Source organism: Xenopus laevis, chromosome 1L (genome assembly GCF_017654675.1).
Source record: "Xenopus laevis strain J_2021 chromosome 1L, Xenopus_laevis_v10.1, whole genome shotgun sequence".
NCBI classification, from domain to species: Eukaryota; Metazoa; Chordata; class Amphibia; order Anura; family Pipidae; genus Xenopus; species Xenopus laevis.
The window spans coordinates 177,613,659-177,637,649 of record NC_054371.1 but is presented as its reverse complement, the minus strand read 5'-3'; the positions used below and the strand labels follow the sequence as shown (position 1 = coordinate 177,637,649).

The following is a 23,991-nucleotide window of genomic DNA, read 5'->3' as shown; positions in this document are numbered from 1 at the left end:
AAATAGTGGATTCGGTGCATCCCTAGAAGCTATGAATATGCAACTGATTCTAACTGTAAATGTTTTGCCACTAATAATTAGTTATGCTATAATACATGCTACTCTGCAATAATATAGAAAGTCTTTGCCTACTGTGTTAATTATTAGTTCCAGAGCTATTTTAATAGTTTCTGTTATCCTGAGGTTTTTTTTTTAATAGTTGCTGTTGTACTTTTTTGTTTATGAAGAGCTTGTTTGGTGATGGCTCAGCTGCTGGAGGACAGCTCCTTCTGTGAAGAATTCATACAACAATGTCCAGCTGCTGTAGAAGTTCTAAACTTAGTGGCCCAGGAATGCAGTCCTGGTAAGTTTTAAATGGATATTCCAATTTAAAGGAAAACTATACACCCAAACAATGTAGGTCTATCTAAAAGGATATTGCATAAAACAGCTCATATGTAAAACCCTGCTTCATGTAAACAAACCATTTTCATAATAATATACTTTTCTAGTAGTATGTGCCATTGGGTAATCATAAATAGAAAATTACAATTTTAAAAAATAAGAGCAGCCCCCTGGGATCGTACGATTCACTGTGCACACATACAAACTATACTTGCTTATCTGTTGCTCAAGTATTCATTTTGGAGGTATCATTTTCCTTTAAAGTAAGTTGATGCAGATAAATTAAGAAGTCTCTGTTTTGTTTAACTCTTTGCTCAAATTATGTTTTCTTCACTTTTACCTGATAGACAGCATTGCAATTTAAAAAGCTCAAGCAGTTTCCAAAAGAAGGGGTGGAGGATGGTTTAATTTCCTGTCCTTTAACACTGATACTGCTGACACAGTTGTATATGTTTTTAATACCTTGTAATTTTATTAGGCTAGAAATGTAACCAACCTGTTATTAAAAACTTCTATATATAATATAATTTCTGCATGGATAGCTTTAAGGGCATCATTTCATGGCTTTATTTTTCTAACTGTGCAAAAGACAAACCCTCTTTGTAAGGCTAATGGCAGATGGGGTCCTTGCAGGGTGTCCAAATGATTTCCAGTTTAATGAGTGGACAACAAAATGCCGTGTATTGCCTCCATTCATTTCTGTGGCAGTACCCTGGACTTGTGGGTGCACTCACAGGTCAGGCAGTTGTTTTTCAAGAATGAGGTAGAAACATCTGTTTATCAATAATATTGTCATTAAAACGTCTTTAGTATAATCCTTTATGAGGGGCCTGAAATGCTTTTAGCTGCTTTCACAAAATGCATTTGATAATTGATGACCAATATGAGAGCTAGAGTTGCTCTCATAATCCATTAATGGTTATAGCTGAAGCAGTGAATTCATGCCTAGGTGCCATGTATACTCTGAAAGACTCCCGCTGCACAGAGAATACATTTGACTTGAGACAAAATTGAATTTCTGAGGCATCGAAGGTAGGGCAGTCTGAGGCACCCAGTAGGGAACCAAAGTCTAGATTTTTTGAACAGAAGAATACAAAATGATTATTAGATTTTGCAAAATAGCTTCTTTTAAGCAATCTTCAGAATGCCTAAATCAACTTTTCATCCCCTTTTTAAACCTGCTGAATGCTGAATTATTTGTAGCCCTTAAGACTACATAATACAGTTTGTATGCTATTGCACGAGTTGACTTGATGATGAATTTTGCATTGCAGGTGAGCGTCTCACCGTGGTGGAAGTTCAGTGCGCAAGACTGCGGATGCTTTATCGGGACTGTGCTCGCCCCCCACCACCTCCTTTGCAGGCAGAGCGCAGACAGGTAAACAAGTTCCGATTGCAGCTATAAAGTCTTTGTTTCTTGTGATATCTTTGGAAAAGCTGTCTACCTACATTTCCTGTCTATCCATTGCAGTTCATGACATTTTCTGTATATTCTACTAAAGAATACCAATTAAAAGGCCTTTCTAGCCTCATATTTCAGACATGTATCCCCCCCCCCCGAAACATTGCACTTTTTTTTGATATGACACAATAAAGCACAGTCGTTAATATTGGTGTGTGCTACCCCCCTTCTTCTACAAAAGATTGGTTCACAATCAACGCAATACCCCTTTTGCTCAATGAGTCCAATGAATCAATGGCAAGCTCACCACAGAAAAGGCAAATCAATTTGTTGGGGGACCACACAGCCTGGTTTCATACAGATCAGGCTGAAACTTCAGGAAGAATTTATATAATAAAATATGGAGAAGAATGGATCTGCACTGTCTTTGTACTTTATCAATATCTACTTTTTCACCACAAGCGATGGGCGAATATATTATTATTATTATTATTATTAACATGTATTTTTAGAATATACCTAGTTACACATAGTTTAGACCTCCATGGTCTAAGTGAAATGTAATACTGTCTGTATTTCAATATCTAAACAAATACATGTCTGTTTTTGCAGCCCAAAGAAATCACATGGTCTCCTTCCAGGGTATTTCCTCCTGTGAGAGCCTGTATGTTTTCATCACATCTAACGACTGTAACGTTTCTGGCTGACCCAAGTGCTGGTGGGGGACTTCCTCGGGGTACATTTATATATGCAACATCCCCTGTTCCAGTACAGGTAAGGGTATTTGTGTCCAATAAATTTGTTGAAAGAGGATGTGCGACACTCAAGTGCATGTTGAGTGGGTTTAATTAGCATTTCTTACTGTATTTTTGCTTTTTATTTGTTTACCTAAACTAGACAATACACATTTTGTACATGGAATAGCATTTCCTTTCCTATGTATAGTTATGAGTGGGAGTTATTGTAAGGTCACAGGTCTTTGCAGTCCATTATGGAGTGCCTATTGATGTTAATAGTGGGCTAGGCTTCAATATGCTAAAAAAAAAAAGTGTCTGTTTGCACCTATTTTTTATGAATGCTTATATAGACTTGCACAAATCTTTATTCTTAGGCACCGTCTTTTTACTGGGAAATAGAAGTTGTTTCCTATGGAGACACAGATGATGACACTGGCCCTATTGCATCATTTGGGTTTGCTACAGAAGCAGAGAAGCGGGATGGAGCATGGACAAACCCAGTTGGTACCTGTTTGTTTCATAAGTAAGTTCCTATTATTATACTGTAACCCTAGTTTGTTAAATTATTGTATGACCCCTATTTGTTACAAATAAATGTAAAGTGCTGCTTAACTTGCTGACACTATGTAAATAAGTAATGATTCCCTGATTAGACATTTAGGGGCAAATTCACTAAAGCGCGAAGCGCCTAACGCTAGCGCAAATTCGCCAGCGTGATGTCATTACTTTGCCGATTTACTAACGGGCGGTGGTGTAAATTCGCTAGCGAAGTGGACCTACTCTAGCGCTACTTCGCACCCTTACGCCAGACGAAGCTGCGCTATGTCAAAGGGACGTAACTATGCAAATTCACTAACTTGCGCATTTTACTGAACGTTACCTCTTGCGCCAGACTTGCCTTCGCCACCTCAGACCAGGCGAAGTGCAATAGAGTAGATAGGGATTGCTTCAAAAACAGTTGACATTTTTTTGTCCCAAAAAACAATGGTGTCTTTTCCTTTTTTAAGGGTGATAGGCTGAAAATGATCATTTTTTTGGGGGGCACCCTTTTTCCCCCCTACATTTCCTAACATATGGCACCTAAACTATACAATGGGCACATGTATAGGGCAAAATAACAACTCTATTTTATTTTAAATAATTAGGCATCGCTAGCGTAACTTCGCTTTGCTTGATGAATTAACGCTAGCGCAACTTAGCTACCGTTCACCTCCCTGAGCGCAAATTCGCATTTTAGTGAATTTGCGTATCGCTGGCAAAACTACGCCTGGCGAAGTGTGGCGAAGATGGCGCAACTTATCTCTTAGTGAGTTTGCCCCCAGGTCTATTGGTGAGAACCCCACCCCACAGCTAAATTCTAACGAATATGTATCATTATTCTTTTAGACAGAAGCACATTCAGGCACCCCTCTTGTTTAGTTCAAGTCAATGAAACCATGTAAAACATTTCACAAATAAAACAGTGTGTTTATATTATTTGTTAGCAATGGCCGAGCTGTTCATTATAATGGATCAAGTCTCTTACAGTGGAAGAGTGTTCGATTAGATGTGACTGTTGCTCCTGGTAAGGATGTGTTTAGTTTTTCCCATAATTTCAACACAGTGTTTGCTATTATTTTTAAAGTTCTTGTAACCCAAATATCTATAAATTTAGAAACAAAAATCTAGCTTATGTGATTATAATAAGTTAAATAAAACCACAGGCCAGTTGTCCTGATTACTGAAAATTGCTTCACTGAGACCCCAAGCCAGGAACACATGCAGAGTAGAAGGAAAAGACAGCTTTTTTCTTTCAAGTTATCTACTGCGCATCTGAAACTGGACCGTAGAAGATTGACAAAGAAGAAAATGGCAGCATAACGCTACTGCATTAGGGCCATGGGCCAGTGTAGTTTTCAGCTACCGGGAGCTCTACCCGGGTCTCAGGGAAGTGATTATAATTACTGGGTGGTGCCTAACATTTTGGAACACCCGGTGATTATTAATTTCCTTCTCCTTTAATTTTTCCTTGAAGGCATGTTTTGGGGGGGGGGGGCGAAACAAGGAAAATCTGGTTTCCAGGAATAGTGTCTGGAACAGACTGGACAGTATATGTTTTCATCCAGATCAGATATTTTATTTGTTTTGGTTTACCAAATTAAATAGCTGGAATATAGTAGTTAACAAGCATATCATTAAAAATTTATTATTTTAAGAGCTTTTCCCATTGTGTTACAGGTGATGTTGCCGGAATAGGTTGGGAGAGAACTGAAGGTACTCCACCACCCCCAGGGCAGCCTGCCAAGGGCAGAGTCTACTTTACTTACTGTGGACAGAGGCTTGCTCCTTTCTTAGAGGATGTTTCTGGGGGCATGTGGCCAGTTGTGCATATTCAGAAAAAGGTAAATATGTCTTTTGCTATACAAAAGTTTATTTCATTGAGAAGAAATCTGAATTCATAACTTACAATGTCTGGTTTCTTAAAGTGTAAATCATATGGTAACTAGTAAACAAAATGTCTACCTTACGTGTAGTACCTTCTGAAGTAGTACCTCAAAAGTTCAAGTTTTATTCTTAATGGTTGTGTGACAACTATCTAAACTATGGTGGATTATACAAAGTTTGGGAACCCCTCTTGATTCTTTGGAGTTTTGTTTATTATTGGCTGAGCTTTCAAAGTAGCAGTAGTATTTCAGCAGTGGCATAAAGTTTATTGGATTAACAGAAAATATGCAAAAGGTGCATACATTTAGGCACCCCAACAGAGATGTACATCAATACTTATTTGAGCCTCCTTTTGCAAATGTAACAGTCTCTAGATGCCTCCTATATGCTTTGATGAGTGTCTGGATTCTGGATGGCGGTATTTTTGACATTCGTCCGTACAAAATTTCTCCAGTTCAGTTAAATTTGATGGCTTCCGAGCATGGACAGCCTGCTTCATATCATCCCATAGATTTTTGATGATATTCAAGTCGGGGGACTGTGACGGCCAGTCCAGAATATTGTACTACTCCCTCTGCATAAATGTCTTTGTAGATTTTGAAGTGTGTTAAGGGTCAGGGTGTGTTTGTCTAGTTGGAATATCCAACCCCTGCGTAACTTCAACTTTGTGACTGATGCTTGAACATTATCCTGAAGAATTTGTTGATATTGGGTTGAATTCCTCCGACCCTCAACTTTAACAAGGGCCCCAGTCGCTGAACTAGCCCCACAGCCCCACAGCATGATGGAACCTCCACCAAATTTGACAGTAAGTAGCAGGTGTTTTTCTTGGAATGCGGTGTTCTTCTTCCGCCATGCAAATCGCTTTTTGTTATGACCAAATAATTTTTGTCTCATCACTACAAAGCACTTTGTTCCAAAATGACTGTGGCTTGTCTAAATGAGCTTTTGCATATAACAAATGATTCTGTTTGTGGCATGAGTGCAGAAAGGGCTTCTTTCTCATCACCCTTGCCATACAGATTTTCTTTGTGCAAATTGCGCTGAATTGTAGAATGATGTACAGATACGCCATCTGCAGCAAGATATTCTTGCAGGTCTTTGGAGGTGATCTTTTGGTTGTCTGTAACCATTCTCATAATCCTCCGCATATGCTGCTCCTATATTTTTCTTGGCCTGCCAGACCTGGGTTTTACAGCAACTGTGCCTGTGGCCTTCTATTTCCTGATTACATTCCTTACGGTTTAAACCTCTGAGATAGCTTTTTGTAGCCTTCTCCTAGAAAATGATACTGAACAATCTTTGTTTTCAGATCTTTTGAGGGTTGCTTTGAGGATCCCATGCTGTCACTCTTTACAGGAGAGTCAAACAGAAGCACAGCTTGCAACTGGCCACCTTAAATACCTTTTCTCATGGTTGGACACACCTGCCTATGAAGTTCATGGCTTAACAGGCTAATCCAACCAATTTGGTGCTGCCAGTAATCGGCTTTGAGCAGTTACTTGCATTCAAATAAGCAAAATTACATGGGTACCCAAATTTTTGCACTGATGGTTTTTCGCTTTTGACTTAATTTCATACAACTGAATACTGCTTCACTAAAAATCTTTGTTCAGAAAACACCCCAGTACTCAGATGTTCCTGGTAAATTAAAGACATACCACTGTTGTTTTGAAATTGGAGTCAATTATTATGCAGGCTGAGAGGGGTTCCCAAACTTTTTCATATGAATGTATATAACAGTTCTGCAAATAGTCACTTTGATTCTTGTAGTTGTTTAGAAACTGCAAAGGGGATGTAAATGTTTAGAATTTTTAGAATTCTCGTTCTAAGCCATTTCCAATACACATTCATTACAATTTTTCAATGAGTTTAAAGTTATATTTATAGTATAAGTTTTCAAGCTAAAGAATACTATAGCTGATAACAGAATTTACCTTGCTTTAACTAGATGATTCGATAATATAATATATGCACCACGCTACTGTCACATGATATGATTGTTTGCAGTAAGCAAAATGTTCGATTGAGGAAAGACACTAATCAACATAGTTATAGCTTAAAAATGGTAAAAATTTATAAGACCTGTGTGTTAGAAAGCATTATTTAATATCGAGTAAATTTCAGTTCCCGTTGAACCCTTTGTGTGCCAGCACCTTTATATTGCGCTGGATAAAAAAAAAAAAACAAGCAGTGGACCATGGTGGTATAGTCAGTTGTTACTCCTAAGTACTTTTGTGTAACTCTTGTGTATTTCTCAACTCCCCTCCTAGAACACTAAAGTCCGTGCAAATTTTGGATGTCGGCAGTTTGCTTTTGCTGAGGGTCAGGCTCACCGCAATGCTGCAGATTTGTGCATTGATTTGGCTGAAGAGATAAGTGCAAACTTTGAAGCCTTACCCTTTGCTATGGCATCCGACAGTGACAATGATGCTGGGACAAGCATAGCTTCTGATCCTGGAACTCATGGACCTCCTTGCCGTATTGCTGCAGTGTCTACTGTGCAACAGCGTAAGTCTTTTCTAGAGAGTCTAAGGGAATAACATAGTTGAATAGGAGTTTGCAGACATAAGAGACCCTCTAAGGATTGCTGTGCTCTGCTTTTATGATACTGGGTCCCTGCGATATTTACCACCTTGTGTGGTGGTAAATGGAACATTTTCTAGTTGAACCAGTGTTGTTAGCAGTGTTCCGCAGGGCTCTGTACTAGGTCCTTTGCTTTTCAACTTGTTTATTAATTACTGGGAGGAGGGCAATGAAAGTACTGTTTCTATTTTTGCTGATATAAAATTGTGCAAAACTGTAGGTTCCACGCAGGATGCTGCCACTTTGCAGAGTGATTTGCCTAAGTTGGAAAACTGGGCAGCAAACTGGAAAATGAGGTTCAATGTTGATAAATGCAAGGTTATGCACTTTGGCAAAAATAATATAAATGCGAGTTATACACTAAATGGCAGTGTGTTGGGAGTTTCCTTAAATGAGAAGGATCTAGTGTTTTTGTAGATAACAAGTTGTCTAATTCTGGGCAGTGTCATTCTGTGGCTATTAAAGCAAATAAAGTTCTGTCTTGCAAAAGAAAGGGCATTACGGTAACTCAAGGGATGAAAACATAATGATGCCTCTTTATAGGTCCCTGGTGAGGCCTCATCTGGAGTATGCAGTGCAGTTTTGGACTCCAGTCCTTAAGAGGGATATAAATGAGCTGGAGAGAGTGCAGAGACGTGCAACTAAATTGGTTAGAGGGATGGAAGACTATGAGGGGAGACTGTCAAGGTTGGGGTTGTTTTCTCTGGAAAAAGGGCAATTGTGAGGGGACATGATTACACTTTACAAGTACATTAGAGGACATTATAGACAAATAGCAGGGGACCTTTTTACCCATAAAGAGGATCACTGTACAAGAGGAGGAGAAAAAGAGGAGGGGTATGTCTGTATGTTAGGCAGGATTTAAAAGCTCATATAAAGGAGGAGGTTATGTTAGAAAATGAGGGGCCAGAAGTCGTATGGGTGGAGTTCTTCACCAATTGTAAAGAATCCAGCAAATTAATTGTAGGCGTATGCTATAGACCCCCTAATGTAAGTGAGGAGGAAGAGACAAAGCTCCTAATGCAAATAGAAAAGGCTGCTAGTTTAGGTAAAGTAATGATAATGGGGGATTTTAATTACCCAGATATTGACTGGAGCAATGGTACTGCTAGATCAGTTAATGGGAACAAGTTTATAAACTTATTGCACGACAATTTTTTAGCACAGGTTGTTGAGGAGCCTACCAGAAAAAATGCTATTCTTGATTTAGTGATCTCAAATGACCCAGAACTTATAGCAAATGTGCAAGTCATTGAACCCCTGGGTAATAGTGACCATAATGTTATATCTTTTAATGTCTGGTGCAAAAAACAAAAATATACTGGGGCAACAAAAACCATGAATTTTGCAAAAGCTAATTTTAGTGCCTTGAGGGCTGCCCTACAGAGCATTGATTGGGGCATTAGGTTTTCAGCTAAAAACACAGAACAGAAATGGTTGTCCTTTAAAATGATATTAAATCATTACTGTTCTCAATTTATTCCCTTAAGGACTAAACGTAGAAGCTCTAAGAATCATCCTGTGTGGCTTAATACAGAGGTAAAGAAGTTAATGGGAAAGAAGAGAAAGGCATTTAAAAACTACAAATCTGTAGGGACAGAAGCTGCATTTAATGAATATAAACACTGTAATAAATGTTGTAAATCAGCAATCCGGAAGGCTAAGAAAAGAAATGAAGAGTTAATTGCGGTGGAGGTGAAAACTAACCCTAAAAAGTTTTTTAAATATATTAATAGTAAAAAGATGCAGGTTGAGAGTGTTGCTCCATTAAATAATGGTACCAGTATGGTTGTAACAGATACAGAAAAGGCAAATGTGTTAAATCAGTTCTTTTCTTCAGTGTATACAATAGAGGAGTCTGGGTTCACAGGCTCACTTAATAACTGCACGAATGGTTCAGCTCAGTCTAGTCAGTGGCTGACTCAGGATATGATTCAAAAAGCTTTAATACAAATTAATGTAAACAAGGCTCCAGGTCCTGATGGCATACACCCCCGGGTTCTAAGAGAGCTTAGTTCAGTTTTAGACCAGCCCTTATTTCTGATTTTCTCAGATTCACTGTCATCTGGTATGGTGCCTATGGATTGGAGAAAAGCTGATGTTATTCCAATATTTAAAAAGGGATTACGATCTCAGCCTGGCAATTATAGGCCAGTAAGCTTGACATCTGTGGTGGGGAAATTATTTGAAGGCTTGTTAAGGGATCACATTCAAAATTTTGTCCTAATGAATGGCATTATGAGCAACAATCAGCATGGCTTTATGAAGGATAGGTCATGTCAGACGAATTTGATTGCATTTTATGATGTGGTAAGTAAGATTCTGGATAGTGGGGGGGCAGTAGATGTGATCTATTTGGATTTTGCCAAAGCGTTTGATTCTGTGCCCCACAAACGACTGCTTTCTAAACTAAGGTCTGTTGGGCTTAATGAAGTCGTTTGCAAGTGGATAGGAAACTGGCTACAGGATCGGGTACAGAGGGTGTTTGGAAATGGGACATTCTCTACTTGGAGTAAGGTTCTTAGTGGGGTCCCCCAGGGCTCAGTATTGGGTCCACTTTTATTTAACTTGTTCATTAATGACTTAGGGGAGGGTGTTGTAAGTAATGTATCGGTGTTTGCAGATGACACAAAATTATCCAGCCCAATTAATTCCATCCAGGATGTGGCATCCTTGCAACATGATCTTGACAAACTGGCAATCTGGGCAGCTAAGTGGCAAATGAGATTCAATGTTGATAAATGTAAAGTCATGCACCGGGGATGTAAAAATATCCAAGCCACTTATACCCTTAATGGGACTGCACTAGGCAAATCCATTATGGAAAAGGACCTTGGAGTCCTTGTAGATGATAAACTTGGCTGTAGCAAGCAATGCCAGTCGGCAGCATCAAGGGCAAATAAGGTCTTGAGCTGTATTAAAAGGGGCATAGAGTCAATGGAGGAGGGGGTCATTCTTCCACTGTATGGAGCACTTGTAAGGCCCCATCTAGAATATGCCGTACAGTTTTGGTCTCCATCACTCAAACAGGACATTATTGTATTAGAGAGGGTACAGAGAAGGGCAACTAAGCTGGTAAAAGGTATTGAAAATCTTAGCTATGAGGAAAGACTGGCCAAATTGGGGATGTTCACACTGGAGAAGAGGCGCTTAAGGGGTGATATGATGACTCTGTATAAATATATAAGGGGATCATATAACAATCTCTCTAATGGTTTATTTACCAGTAGGTCTTTCCAGCTGACACGAGGTCACCCATTCCGATTAGAAGAAAAGAGGTTCCGCCTAAATATTCGGAAGGGGTTTTTTACAGTGAGAGCTGTGAAGATGTGGAATTCTCTCCCTGAATCAGTTGTACAGGCTGATACATTAGATAGCTTTAAGAAGGGGTTGGATGGCTTTTTAGCAAGTAAGGGAATACAGGGTTATGGGAAATAGCTCATAGTCCAAGTTGATCCAGGGACTAGTCCGATTGCCATTTTGGAGTAAGGAAGGAATTTTTCCCCCTCTAAGGCAAATTGGAGAGGCTTCAGATGGGTTTTTTGCCTTCCTCTGGATCAACTGGCAGATAGGTAGTTAATAAAAAAAAAAAAAAAAAAGGTTGAACTTGATGGACATGTGTCTTTTTTCAACTTTACTTACTATGTTACTATGTAGACGAAAAGAAATTTCATTTGAAGCAACGTAGGGGGTTCTTCACAGTCAGGACAGTGAGGTTGTGGAATGCACTGCCGGGTGATGTTGGCTAATTCTGTTAATGCTTTTAAGAGGGGCTTATTGGACAGGATGATTTTTTGGACAGGCATAAAATCAAAGGCTATTGTGATACTAAACGTATAGAAATGTGTATATATATATATATATATATATATATAATTTATGTGAGGGTATGGAGGGGTGTGTGTATGGATGCTGGTTTTTCATTTGGAGGGGTTGAACTTGATGGATGTTGTCTTTTTTCAACTCTATTTAACTATGTAACTATGATATCTGAGCACATCAACATTGTCAGACTGGGGGATTCAGGGCCCACTGGGGACCCCACCTCAACGGCCCACGACTGCCATCCAGTTGCAAACCCCTCCCCCCTTGTACCTCCTGTTCCAATCTCGTATCTTTCGCTCCTATTTAAAAATTAGAGTTTGGGCCCTGTAAAACCTGGGCAGTCAGGGGTCCTGGATCAGCAAGAGTACTCTGGGGCCTATAAGGGCCAGGGCACACTGGATTTTCTCCCAGTGTCCTTCCGGCCCATTCTGACCCTGCACATCAGCATGTGAAGGGATTGGTAGCTCTTTTATTACGTGTTGAGTCTTCATTTGCAGCGGCCACCCTAAGAAACTACTTAAAAGCTATGCTATACTTCTTTTATGATAATGTCCAGACTCCTCTGCAAAAGCTTGAATAGATTTGGTGCTCTAGGGCTAAATTATACTGACATGTGAAAGCGGCAGTTACCAGTGAACTAGTCAACAACAGCTTGGTGTTGTACTGCTTACTTTTGCTATACCTATTATATTATCATTTATGTTATAAATGCTTACAATTATGAAAAGTGTGGGCAGAACAGTGAGAGAATGTCTTCCTTATTTGTGTAAAGGCTAAAACTTCCCTTTCATTGCCTTCTAGAATATGACAGTGATGCATCATGCCGTTACAAGGTAGAGTTGAGTTATGAAAACTTTGTGACCTCTGGCCCTGATCCACATCCTCCACCGATTGCAGATGATGAAAGTGATGATGATGACGATGATGATATTCCTCGAGTAAGATGATTATAATTGCTTTTTTATAGTACTCCTGCTCATAAAGTTGCTTCTTTTTAGTTTGTAGTAGTTTGATTTTTTTAAACCATACATTTCTTCTCGAGACTTAGCAATGCAGTATATATTTGTTTCATGTATTAATTATATATACAGTATAACATATCTAATCAAACCAGGACTGTATGGTGTTTGTACACATGTACGTTAAGCAGAGAACTACATTACAGCATTAACAATTTAAAAAGTTTTAAAGAAAGGAAACCTGCAAAAATCTTGAACAACATTAAACATAGGAGGCACCGAGCAGCCTCAAATACAAATTGTCACAATAATAATTACAGCAAAATATGCTGCACAACAGGCAAACATCACAAAAAGCCTCGAGTCGTAGACTCAAGAAATCGAGATTGATCAGAAATAAATCAGCAAGAAACTGGAAAGGGGCTTCTCGCTGCCATTGTTGTGTATCACAACATTCCATTTATGACTTTTTACTCACCAGGGTGAATGTACCTGTTTTTTGTATTTTAAAGGAGGATCATTATGCTCTTTTGGTAAAAGCATGGGAGACAAAAGTCTTTCCAACCATTCGAAGGCGTTTCCGTAACGAGGCTGAGCGAAAGTCTGGGCTGGACCAGATTAAGGGAGCTCTTCAGCTAGGTAAGAAGTTAATGGCAAAAATAGAACCAGCATTTCTTTTTTGTGAAAATGCAAAGCTTTGCATAAACCACCAGGAACAAAATCACGTTGTAAACGTTTACATAGCTGTTTTGACATAAAACTGTGTTGCATTGTAGGAATGGTGGATATTGCAAGGCAAACAGTAGAGTTCCTTTATGAAGAAAATGGTGGCATTCCGAGAGATCTCTATCTTCCAACTATTGAGGATATCAAGGATGAGGCAAATAAATTCACCATTGATAAAGTTCGCAAAGGTAGTTTTTGTGAAGTCTCTGAAATCTGCTGCATGTGCCTTTCACTGTCTGGTTGACCATATTCGTTTCTAATCAATTACTGATGATAACATTTTCTTTATAAATGTTTCTATCTCAAAACCACCTTGATTTTGAGTATATCAATATGTTTTGTTTTCTTCTTTTGTAGGACTCACAGTGGTCATTCGATCTCCAGATAGCAACAATGTAGCTGGGACAACTGTAGGAACAGCTTTACCCAAATTTGCCATCCGTGGTATGCTGAAGACATTCTCTCTCCATGGGGTGGTTCTGGATGTGGATTCAGTAAGTGAACATTTTGGTTCTATAGTAATATTTCTATAGTGGGAGGCTGTTTTCTAAAGTAATAATTTATTTGTAGCTAAAAATTTTGTGAGAAAATGGAGCATGTACTGGGCATATATAAGCCAGATGTTGATTGGTCTGATCAGACCGTGTGTTTTAGATGAGTTTTGGCTGGTTGCTCTTCTAGGTCAGCAGAAGAGCAACCCCCACCCCCAACACACACATACGCATACAGGTGGGCCAATATTAGCTACTTACTTGCCCCTCCAGGGCGAGCCAGCGACTTTATTGGCCCTTGTATGTGGCCATGCCAATCGCCTGTCTGACTGATATCTGGCCAAAAATCAGGAAGCTATTGATTGGGCAGGTTAGAAAATCCAGTCACAGACTAATATAAATTGTTGATTCAATCCTCTCACTATGGTTCTGTTTAGGCCTGCTTTATTATGTGTTCGTTGGCTTGGCACACAAGTAGCTGAATCAGTCATGATAATATTTTGATGACCTCACCAAGCAAGTGGATCTTTTCTTGTATACTCAACTTAAGTTTGGTACCTGCGACACTGGGAGATAGGTTGATTTGCCTAAGGACATTCAGAGTTGGCCTCTCTGAGCCACAGTCCAGACCTGAGATACAATGTGTTTAATCATTCTGTTTGACATTAGGTACTAGAGTGAAGCCATATAAATATTTATACTGCAGGAAATATTATAGAGGACTCTGCATTTGTTTGTTTATAGGTGAATGAGCTTGTACAGGTAGAGACTTACCTGCGGAGCGAAGGGGTATTAGTGAGATACTGGTATCCCATAGATATGCTAGAAAGACCTCCTGCAGGATACAGACGAATGGCAACCAATGGTCTGGTGACTTTAGACAGCACTAACATTCAGATTCATAGGTGAGTATATCATTTCATTTTCTGTATGAGACATACAAAAGTGACTGCTTTGCTAGAAAACCACTCTGGTTGCTATTCCCAGTTGAAATGAGACATGTAAAAATGATTATGGTTGCAAAAGATCAGTAGCTAACTTTTTTTCTGTTCACCACCATTATTGATTAAAGGGTTGGCCTGCAATGTTTGCCATCTGTGATACTCCAAACTGCACAAAACAAACCAAAAGCTTTCAATTAAGAAGGTAACAAAACTATACAGCGCGGAGGAATACCAATACAAGACATAACAGTTTAGATATACAGACAAACATTTTACCAGAATCCATTTACAGTTGCGATTTAGGAGATAATGGGGGGCTTAGCTTATGTCATTTTAGCTATTCTTGCCATACATTGCCATACTGTCTGCTGAAAGGCCCACAGAAAGGATATAAGAGAATATTGTTTTGGTAACTTTACTTATTGAATTTCCAGTTGTCTCTCTGGCATTTGTCTGCCACATTTGTCTTTTGATAAATTGCAATGATAAATTGCTTTCAGCTCCATAACCATGAACTGAGAAAGGCATCAGGGTATTGCATGATTTTTCTATCAAACAAGCTGCAGTAAGGGATTTGCTGAGGTTACAGCTAATTTGCTACAGACAGTGATATCATCAGAAAGAGTGCATTGTGTTTGTGAGTGACTTCATTTACTTGATGATGCCATCCCGATGGGTCTATACATTGCAGTCAGTATATTTTAGCTCAACAATCACAAGGATAACATTGTTTTTTGTTTTTTATTTCAGAGAGCTGATGCGGTGTGAATCGGCACTTGCCAGGCTTTACTGTCGTGTTGCTTTACTTAACATATTTGCTCCAAAGTCCCCTCACACTTTCACTCGCCTGTTTCATATTCCTGCTATCCGAGACATTACGTTGGAGCATTTACAGCTTCTGTCAAATCAGCTCCTAATGCCCCCCCTTCCAGGTAATATAGTATGCATGCTCTTACTGGTATATAAGTTCAGTCACATGACGTGTACCTCTTTTTATGACTATAGGAGGAAAAACAAATTATATGTCAATGTATGTGTTGCAACTGCCTCTGCCATTGACAGTTCATGTTTATTATGTTGCTTCTGCAGAGACCAGTGCCCAGTGTTTTGTGCTTTCTTTCCTATCAAATATAATTTCTGAGCTCCCTGCAAATTTGTTGTTTATTGATTAAGCTGGCCATAGATGTGCAGATATATCCTTATGTCCGACCAACGAACGTCTGTTGAGATCTCCCGGCCTAACACTGACCATTCAGATTACTTGCGACTTTATCTCTGCATCTATGGCCAGCTTTAGACTCAGTCTAGAGTTCAGAAGCTCTTTCTTTTGTCCACTCATCTGCCTAAAATGGCTCTTATTACCTGTTATTGCTGTTTGTATCAGACGTACTGAATTTTATTGCAACTTCATTTAGCAGCATGATATTTATTAATCACCCTTCTGAGTACCTGGCCACCATTTACTAACATACAGTAAGTGCAGCTTTGCACAAGTACAGTTAAAGATTGAAATCAACCCACAGTCTTATTCGGTTACAATAAAAGAAAGCACAGGTCGTATACCTGTGTCATTAGTACTTTTTCATTTTCTAATAAGTCTACAGTTAGCTGCAACATTCCTAAGGAAGGACCCTAAAGGGGTCGACACCCGAAACATGTCGTGTGAATAAATGCACTTTGCAGTAAACTGCTGCTTGGGCTTGGTCCTTCCTTAGCAATGTTGTAGTTGAACTATTAACGTCTGGAAGGGAAGTGGAAGGAAAAGCCGATAGTAAAGGTCTAGCTGTGCATGGGCAGATTATTGTCTAAGGAGTCTACAGTTAGCACAGCAATGGGCCTGTCATTCATACATGAATGTTTAACCAGTCTACACTGATCCCTGCTTCTCCCTGCTGTTATTGTTTTTAAAAAAAAATACCAAAAAGTCAGTTGTCTTACAATTATACGTCCATACTACTGCGATCTAAAGTAACAATATATTTGGGGAGGCAAATTAGTTTTTTTTGCCTTCCTTGTAGTCATTTTAGGGGTTTATAATTTCCATGTAATACATATATGCCCTGTAGCAACACATATTTCAATTTACATTTCAGTTTCATCTTTTTGTCTCTTCAAATGATGGAAGTCATTGTTTGCCTCTTTAAATCTTTGGTTTCTATTTCCCTTTTTTATTCTGTGTCTCTTGTCTTTCTGCAGATGGAACCATTACTTCCAGCTCTATCCTTCTTGCCCAGTCTTTGCAACATTGCATCCACTCCCAGAACTGCTCCACAACAGATTTGTTCTACCAGGGAAATGCACAGCCAATACGAGAGTGGCTTGGTGTGGCCATAACCAGGGCCCTGCATCAAGGAGAGGACAGTCTCTTGGATCTGACAAAACAAATCTGTTCATTCTTGCAAGTAAGCTTGGTATTATTGCTCTGAAAATCTTTATTTTATTTTACAGTTCGTACCATGGCTCTGTCTGAAAAGCATTCCAACTTTTATACATCACATTTGCTGCTTGATTTTAATGTACACATTAAACATTAAATAGACTTTTTGTTGGCTTAAGAGAACCATAGTTATAGCAGCTCTTACTGGGAATAATAATCAGATGCAAAAAATTATCTTAAAGGGGTTGTTCACCTTCCAAACTTTTTTCAATTCAGTTGGTTTCAGATAGTTCACCCAAAATAAAAAGGTTTTCCAATTACTTTACCATTTTTTATTTTTTACCATTTTTCCAAAATCTGGCAGCTCTGTAATTCAGGTGCAGGCTCTAAATGTATACAATTTTGCAACGTTTAGTTGATAAATGTTTCAGCAGCATCTCTGGAGTATTATCAACTATTGTAACAGCCACCTTTAACGAAACTCAGGGATTCTGCTCAGCAGGGACAAAGATAAGAAATGTATCAACTTAATGTATCAATTTAGAACAGTTTACAGGGTCGGAGACCCCCCCCCCCCCCTCTAGAGCTGCGTTAGAAGGTGAAAAATTCAAATTTACACTTGAATATTAGAAAAACAGCCCCACATAGAAGATAGAAAGTAATTGGGAAAAGTCTTTATTTAGCTTGCCCACTAGAAAAATATTCAATAGTCTCAAGTCCACACAAACCCATTGTTTTACCTGTTTGGTTGTGGCACAATACAGTTAGAACAGAGGGTGTGGTTACTTCATATCTGACTGTAAAAATACTATTGTAGATTATATCATAGAAGGCCAACCTCTATCCTTGTATAGAGAACTTTTGTTTCTTGATAACAGCTTGTTTTTGCTTGTTTTACACAGGTATAGCTTTACTCTATGACTCCCTAATGATAGAGGCAACAGTACAAGCAAACTAATGTGGTTTGCTCAGGCTAAGGGTCAAATTTACTTACCGCTGAAGTTGCGCCAGCATTGGCTTCGCCGCACTTCGCCAGGCGTAGATTCGTCAGGGTGGCACAAATTCACAAAGATCCAAAGTTGCGCACAAGTTACCGATCATTTGCGAAGTTGCGCTAGCGATATTACGATCAGCGGTTCACAGTTACGTTAGCGATGGCAAATTTGCATACGGTGTGCAGTTAAAGTACAATGGCGTATATGCAGCAGCAAACACAATACACTACACAAGGCCAGGGAACATTAATACATTTGTTCTAATGCCCTACACATGTGCCCACAGTATAGTTTAGGTGACATATGTTATTAAATGTAGGGGGGGAAGGAGGGTACCCTAAAAAAAAATGCAACCTTTTTCAGCCTATCACCCTATAAAAAGTAAAAGACACCAGCATTTTTTTGGGACTTAGAAAAAATGTAAATTTTTTTTTGGACCAATCCTTATCTACTCTATTGCACTTTGCCTGGTCTGAGGTGGTGAAGTAAAGTCTGGCGATAGAGGGAACGCTTACCGCACCTTAGTGAATTAGCGAAGTTACGTCCCTTCGCCAGAGCGCAACTTCAACTGGCCTAAGGGAGCGAAGTAGCGCTAGAGTAGGTCTACTTCGCTAGCGAATTTATGCCTGCACCCGTTAGTAAATCAGCGAAGTGGCAAAATGATGTCACGCTGGCGAATTTTCGCTAGCATTAGACATTTCACCCTTTAGTAAATTTGCCCCATAATATTGGTCTTGTATCTCTACTATGTATACTTTGTTCAAGTGGCATATTTGCTCATACCAAAAAGTCTGTATAGAAGCTAATGAAATCATTTCTTGTGTTCACTCTGCATGCAGTATTTGTTCGTTTTTTTTGATCCTCTACTTTAGTCATTTTATACTTTTATAAAAGTTGGAATATCAGAAAAATTGTGTTCTATTTTGTGTTTTTAGAATGCACCAGAACTGTTTCCATCTGAAGAAATTCCCATCTCTGAATCCAAGCTCAGTATGGATGTGAATTTTCCTGGGGCAGCATTTGTTGTTGTATCTTGTATAGAGAGCCCATCTGGTTTTAGAAAAGAGTAAGTTATTTTTTCCTAACATTAAAGGCCAGCATAGCCTAGAAAATTATTAAAGTCACAATTACTAGGGGGGGGGGTTCTGATTGTAATAGCTTACTTGTTTTCCTGGGTTGGTGCTCCTGTTGGTGGAAAACTGCACCAGCCTAGGGTATTTCTTCAGTACAATCATTGGTCCCCTTCTCTCTTCTTTTCTCCAGGGACATTTTGCCAGCCCCCCCCCCCAGCTCCTCCACCACGTGATATAAACGTTAGAAAGGCAAATTTAAATTTTAATTAAAAATGTCAGTCAATCCAAAGTAGAATGAATTGGACAGAAAAAACAACTTTTTCCCTATGATACTTACATTAAAAATCAATTTAGCTGCATTGCTCCAAACCTAATGTATCTCCAGTTAACATTGCCTTTCACATTTTATTCATCCTCATCTTGTAAATATTTGAATTCAAACTAGCAATGATGATTGGATTAAACTTTGTTGGGTTTGTTTCTAAATATTTTGTAGTTGTTAAGTAAAGGGTCATTGTGTCACCAAACGTTTGCATTAAAAAAATACTATTGTCTTGTCACCTGGAGGCAAACCAGTAAGGTGTTACATGCAAAAATAAGGGAAGAAAACCTGTAAGTGGGAATATTTTCTCTAGAAAAAATGTTGTTCTTGGCATCACAATCCCTATTTTTTGTTTGTTGTAGCTCCTCCTTATACAAAGCTCCCTGGTCTAGAGTCATGGTCTATGGTCTCGGCCATAAAGTAAAGAGGAACGGACAGCTCAATCTGATAGAATCTGTTTGTTATCCACGTGATGCCTCCCCGAGTAACACAGGCCTCACGCCACCACCAACCACCAACCAGTACCCAACAGCAATTATTCCCGCTGACAAGATCCATGTCAAGCTTGGTAAAATATTTGTTGTTTTGCACTTTATATGTTGTAATTTATTTATATGGTTTCAGCAATTTGTGCATTGATGTAAAGTTATTTCATAACAAATGTTTCTTACATTCAATTAGCAAACAAGGGTTACAGAATAAAATAGTAGACTTTATGAACCATTTCCCAAGTAACTACTCCTATAAACAAATATCAGGAAAATCGATAAATAAATGGTTACAGTACAAGAGCATGTTGCTAGGTCAGTAAGTATGGTCATCTTGGATTTTGGTGGGTGGCTGGTCAGAAAAAAAACTTTCCATGGGGGGCCTGGGCCCTGATAACCGCTAGACAATAGCATTTCATATATAGGAAGTTTACTTTTTTCAGTGATATCACATATATGTAGGTGTTATTTAGCTTTTCGCTTAGGAGCGTTTCAATTTGAAATTCCAGCAGCTGAGTCCCATTTAATAGTAACCAGTAAGATAAATAGGAGAACCTCAACAAAAAGAAAAAGCTAACCATAACATTGACTCTCATATGAAATCTGGAAAGAGGCAAAAGAAGAAGGCAGTTAATGCAAAACCAATAAGACAAGGACACTATATAACATGGTAAACATTAACTTAAAGGTAAACTTTCCCTTTAATGGTGAACTATGTGCAAATGATAAACAGTAAGTCCTAAGAGCTTAAAGGTACATTAAGATGAATATTTTTATATCTATTATTCTGTGCCTTTCTGTGCCACATTTCTTTTAAAACAATATATTATTCTAATTGATTTCTTTTTGTGTGGTTTCTGGGCTGAGTCTGAAGATATGAGTGGAAAATAAGTCACAAAATTCAATACAATTCAAGAACTAGATAGGAATAACCGATAATGTTCAGGCAAATCATTATATAGTCTCAGTGAGATGCTAATGTGTTTCCCTTTTCTAGGTGTATCTCCTATTCCTGGTGCTGTGCTGGTCATCCATTTCCTACCTCTGGAGTTTCCATTGGCAATGGCATTCACAGAACAGCTTTTAACATGGAAGTTAGAGGACACTGAAGAGAAGTCAGAAGATGAGCTTGATACTGTTCCATCCTCTGCGTTGTTGCAAGTGGTAGAACTGCTAGGTGAGAGCATTTCTATATTTGCTAATTGTTGATTCTAGGCATATACTCAGAACCAAAGCGAGTTTCTTACAAGACAGATGGCAGGATTATTTACTTTTGATGCTTGTGACTTATTTAGCTACAGAGGAGGGATATCAAATATAAATCCACTCTGAGAGTTTTAACATGGCATTTCTCAATTGAATGGTTAATTAGGGACAAAGCAACAAAATATTTAACATTTTGCCTACATATAAGTCTTACATTGTTCGAATAACTTGTACCTGCTCAGTTTTTTACGTGTATACACGGAAGACTTTCCTATAAGCAACCTCAATCATGCTTGTAGCTGCTATATTGGATTTTCTCAAAGTGTTTCCATGGGTACATTATAATTTCTTAGCATCTTCAATGATGTCTCCATGATCCTTTGTGATGGGAGGATGTGCATTGTGGCATGGGGAGATGACTTATTTTACTGGGCTGTGGTGTTAGCTCATGTAAGAGAATAGAGTCAGTTTGACTGAAGTTTTCTGCTCGTTGCTGAATAGAGGGCACAGTAAGTGAAATATGATTACTTAGTGATATAATTTCTTATGCTTTACGTTTATTATGTGGTTTCCCTTGTTCATTAATGAAAACCTGATATCTATCTATCTATCTATCGATATAGATATCTCAGTATATAGTAAACAGTATCAATCAATGAAGTAACCTCAGGGCAGTAATGTAAAAAAACATAGACTAACTTTTTCACATTTTCTTTATTCAGGAAATTTAATTTGGACAACAGACCTTGCCGCTGTAATTAAGGAGCTTCTATTCCATCTGTTGGCTGAACTGCTGAGGAAAGTTCACCACCTAGAGCAAAAAAAGAACCCAAGTGGTTTATCCTCCTCAATAGCCCTGCAGTTGAACCCATGTTTAGCTATGCTTATGGCTTTGCAGACAGAACTGCGCAAGCTGTATGATGAAGAAACCCAAAACTGGGCACCGGGAAATGCATGTGGGAGCTCTGTCCCTGGAGCCTGTGAGCAGGGAAGGTTTTCGACTTACTTTCATGCCCTCATGGAAGTGTGCCTGGCAGTAGCAGAAGTGACGCTCCCAATTAACATGAGCTCAGCAATTAGTGTCATGACATCTACAAATGCCACTAATCTGAGTGACTCTTCTTCTTCCTCTTCATCTTCCCCTGGACAGACTCCCCAAAGTCCAAGTCTACTATCAAAGAGAAAGAAAGTTAAGATCAAACGTGAGAAGGCTGCATGTGGAAAACGTACATCTTCACGTGGAGCAGAGAGTGATGCTGCTTTGCTAACCATTGGAGGCAGCAAACCCGAGGACATGCTGTGGTTCCATAGGGCACTCACTTTATTAATGATCCTAAGGCATCTAACAGCAAAGGATCCACAAGGGATGGGTGTCACAAATGATGCTATTGCTGATGCTAGTCAGGCTTTAGTTGGTCCCACAGCTCACGGCCGTCTGCTTGTGATTTCTGGCATCCCCACACATCTAGAAGAATCAATTGTCAGAAGTGCAATTCGAAAGGCATGTAATGCTCATGGTGGGGTCTTTAAAGATGAAATCTACATTCCTTTGCAGGAAACTGAAACCCCCAAACCCAAAGATAGAATAGAAGGGGCAGAATGCAAGATGGAAATAGAAAAACCCTCTCCCCAGCTGACCATTGACAATGTGGATATCAGCAGCTCAAGCAGTGTGACTCCTGCAGCAAGTGTCACTGCATCAGCTTCTACAAGCCAAGCCTCATTGTGCAGCTCCCAAGAGGTATCGCGAACCACAAGTGAGACCTCTATGGAGCAGTTTGCCCCAGAACATACTGTGCCATCAGGGCTTCTGGAACCAACTGTTATCTCAAGCCAGGAAAGTTTGGATCTTTCTATCTGCAGCACAGGAAGCCTTGGAAGTCTGGGAAGTCTTGTTGAACAGCTTGATAATGTTGAAAACTCTTTGTCTGATGCAGGCTCCCTATACACAGCTAAATCACTAGATAACCATATGGCAGTGTCTCGGCCAATCAAAGGATTTGCAGTTGTAGAGGTAATTTTGTTGAATTCTGTCAAACAACTTTGTGTACTAAATACACAGTCCTGATAATGTTCAGCTTTATTGTTCTACCTATATGATATGGGATGGGTTAACGAAATAGGGGAAGGAAAAATAAGCCTAAATTTCTCTACTGTCTTCCCTTTGAAGATGAGTGAACGTTTCAGGAACCACAATTCCTTTTAGTTGTCATATAGAGCTACTCTTTTTATAATATTCTATCAATTTATTTGCTTTCATTCATTTAGGTGCGATCACGAGCTAAAATAGAGAAAATCCGTGCCACTCTGTTTAACAGTAGTGACCTCATTGGGTTATCAGGTTTGGATGGTGAAGGGGAGCTAATGGAAATGTCTACTGAAGAGATCTTGACTGTTTCAACTGTGAATCAGAGCTTGTTTGATACCCAAGGAATCCCTGGGCTGGCAGATTATTTCCTGGATAAATCAATGAAAGGTGATTCAGCTCTCATGTGTTGGTCTGCAGCACTTGAAAATTTGTGTCAATTTTCCATGACCTACGTATTATTTAAAGAGAATTTAATGTATTCACAGATGTACATTATGCCTAGCATTTTGTCACTGGCCTGAAGGGAATCTCCACCCATACCCAAAAACTGTGTTTCTGCATAATGAAATAAAAATGTACATGTCAATTTTAACAAGAATTCCACTTGCAGGTGATAAATTAGTTCCTGAAGCTCGTGATGTGCTGACTGAAATTTTCAAGAGCTGCATTCACGCTGAGCAGATGCTGAGTCTGACTCCTGCCAAGTTTATCAAAGTGTCGGATATCTACCTCAGCAAGGAGCAGATCAATTCTCAGACCCCAGGGAATTTACTGCATACCTTTTTCACCAATGTGCGGCCACCTAAAAAAGTCCTGGAAGATCAACTGACTCAGGTAATATAGATAAAACAATACCGATTTCTTTGTTCTTATAAATCATGTATGTTTACAGAAGTCATGCAGTGTAGGTAAAATGCAATGACAGCTATTCACAGCCATCTGCTGGGTGTGGGAGAATGGAAC

General features: G+C 39.1%; 1 protein-coding gene across 3 annotated transcripts in view; it reads left to right on the top strand.

Moving 5' to 3' along the window:
* The window catches only part of hectd4.L (HECT domain containing E3 ubiquitin protein ligase 4 L homeolog), a 105,339-nt gene that overhangs the window by 67,815 nt on the left and 13,533 nt on the right, over positions 1 to 23,991 (top strand). For all 3 annotated transcript variants that reach the window (XR_001935798.2, XM_018263582.2, XM_018263569.2), the window contains exons 44-63: positions 228 to 343; positions 1,659 to 1,762; positions 2,399 to 2,560; positions 2,898 to 3,046; positions 4,008 to 4,087; positions 4,741 to 4,904; positions 7,221 to 7,458; positions 12,160 to 12,296; positions 12,830 to 12,956; positions 13,094 to 13,231; positions 13,401 to 13,537; positions 14,279 to 14,439; positions 15,229 to 15,410; positions 16,675 to 16,880; positions 18,786 to 18,916; positions 19,608 to 19,813; positions 20,731 to 20,910; positions 21,662 to 22,953; positions 23,208 to 23,415; positions 23,639 to 23,862. Coding sequence is in view for 2 of the 3 variants with exons in the window: in XM_018263582.2 (XP_018119071.1) it covers positions 228 to 343; positions 1,659 to 1,762; positions 2,399 to 2,560; positions 2,898 to 3,046; positions 4,008 to 4,087; positions 4,741 to 4,904; positions 7,221 to 7,458; positions 12,160 to 12,296; positions 12,830 to 12,956; positions 13,094 to 13,231; positions 13,401 to 13,537; positions 14,279 to 14,439; positions 15,229 to 15,410; positions 16,675 to 16,880; positions 18,786 to 18,916; positions 19,608 to 19,813; positions 20,731 to 20,910; positions 21,662 to 22,953; positions 23,208 to 23,415; positions 23,639 to 23,862 (4,342 nt within the window). In the remaining variant the exon portion in view is untranslated. The remainder of the gene's footprint in view (positions 1 to 227; positions 344 to 1,658; positions 1,763 to 2,398; positions 2,561 to 2,897; positions 3,047 to 4,007; positions 4,088 to 4,740; positions 4,905 to 7,220; positions 7,459 to 12,159; positions 12,297 to 12,829; positions 12,957 to 13,093; positions 13,232 to 13,400; positions 13,538 to 14,278; positions 14,440 to 15,228; positions 15,411 to 16,674; positions 16,881 to 18,785; positions 18,917 to 19,607; positions 19,814 to 20,730; positions 20,911 to 21,661; positions 22,954 to 23,207; positions 23,416 to 23,638; positions 23,863 to 23,991) is intronic.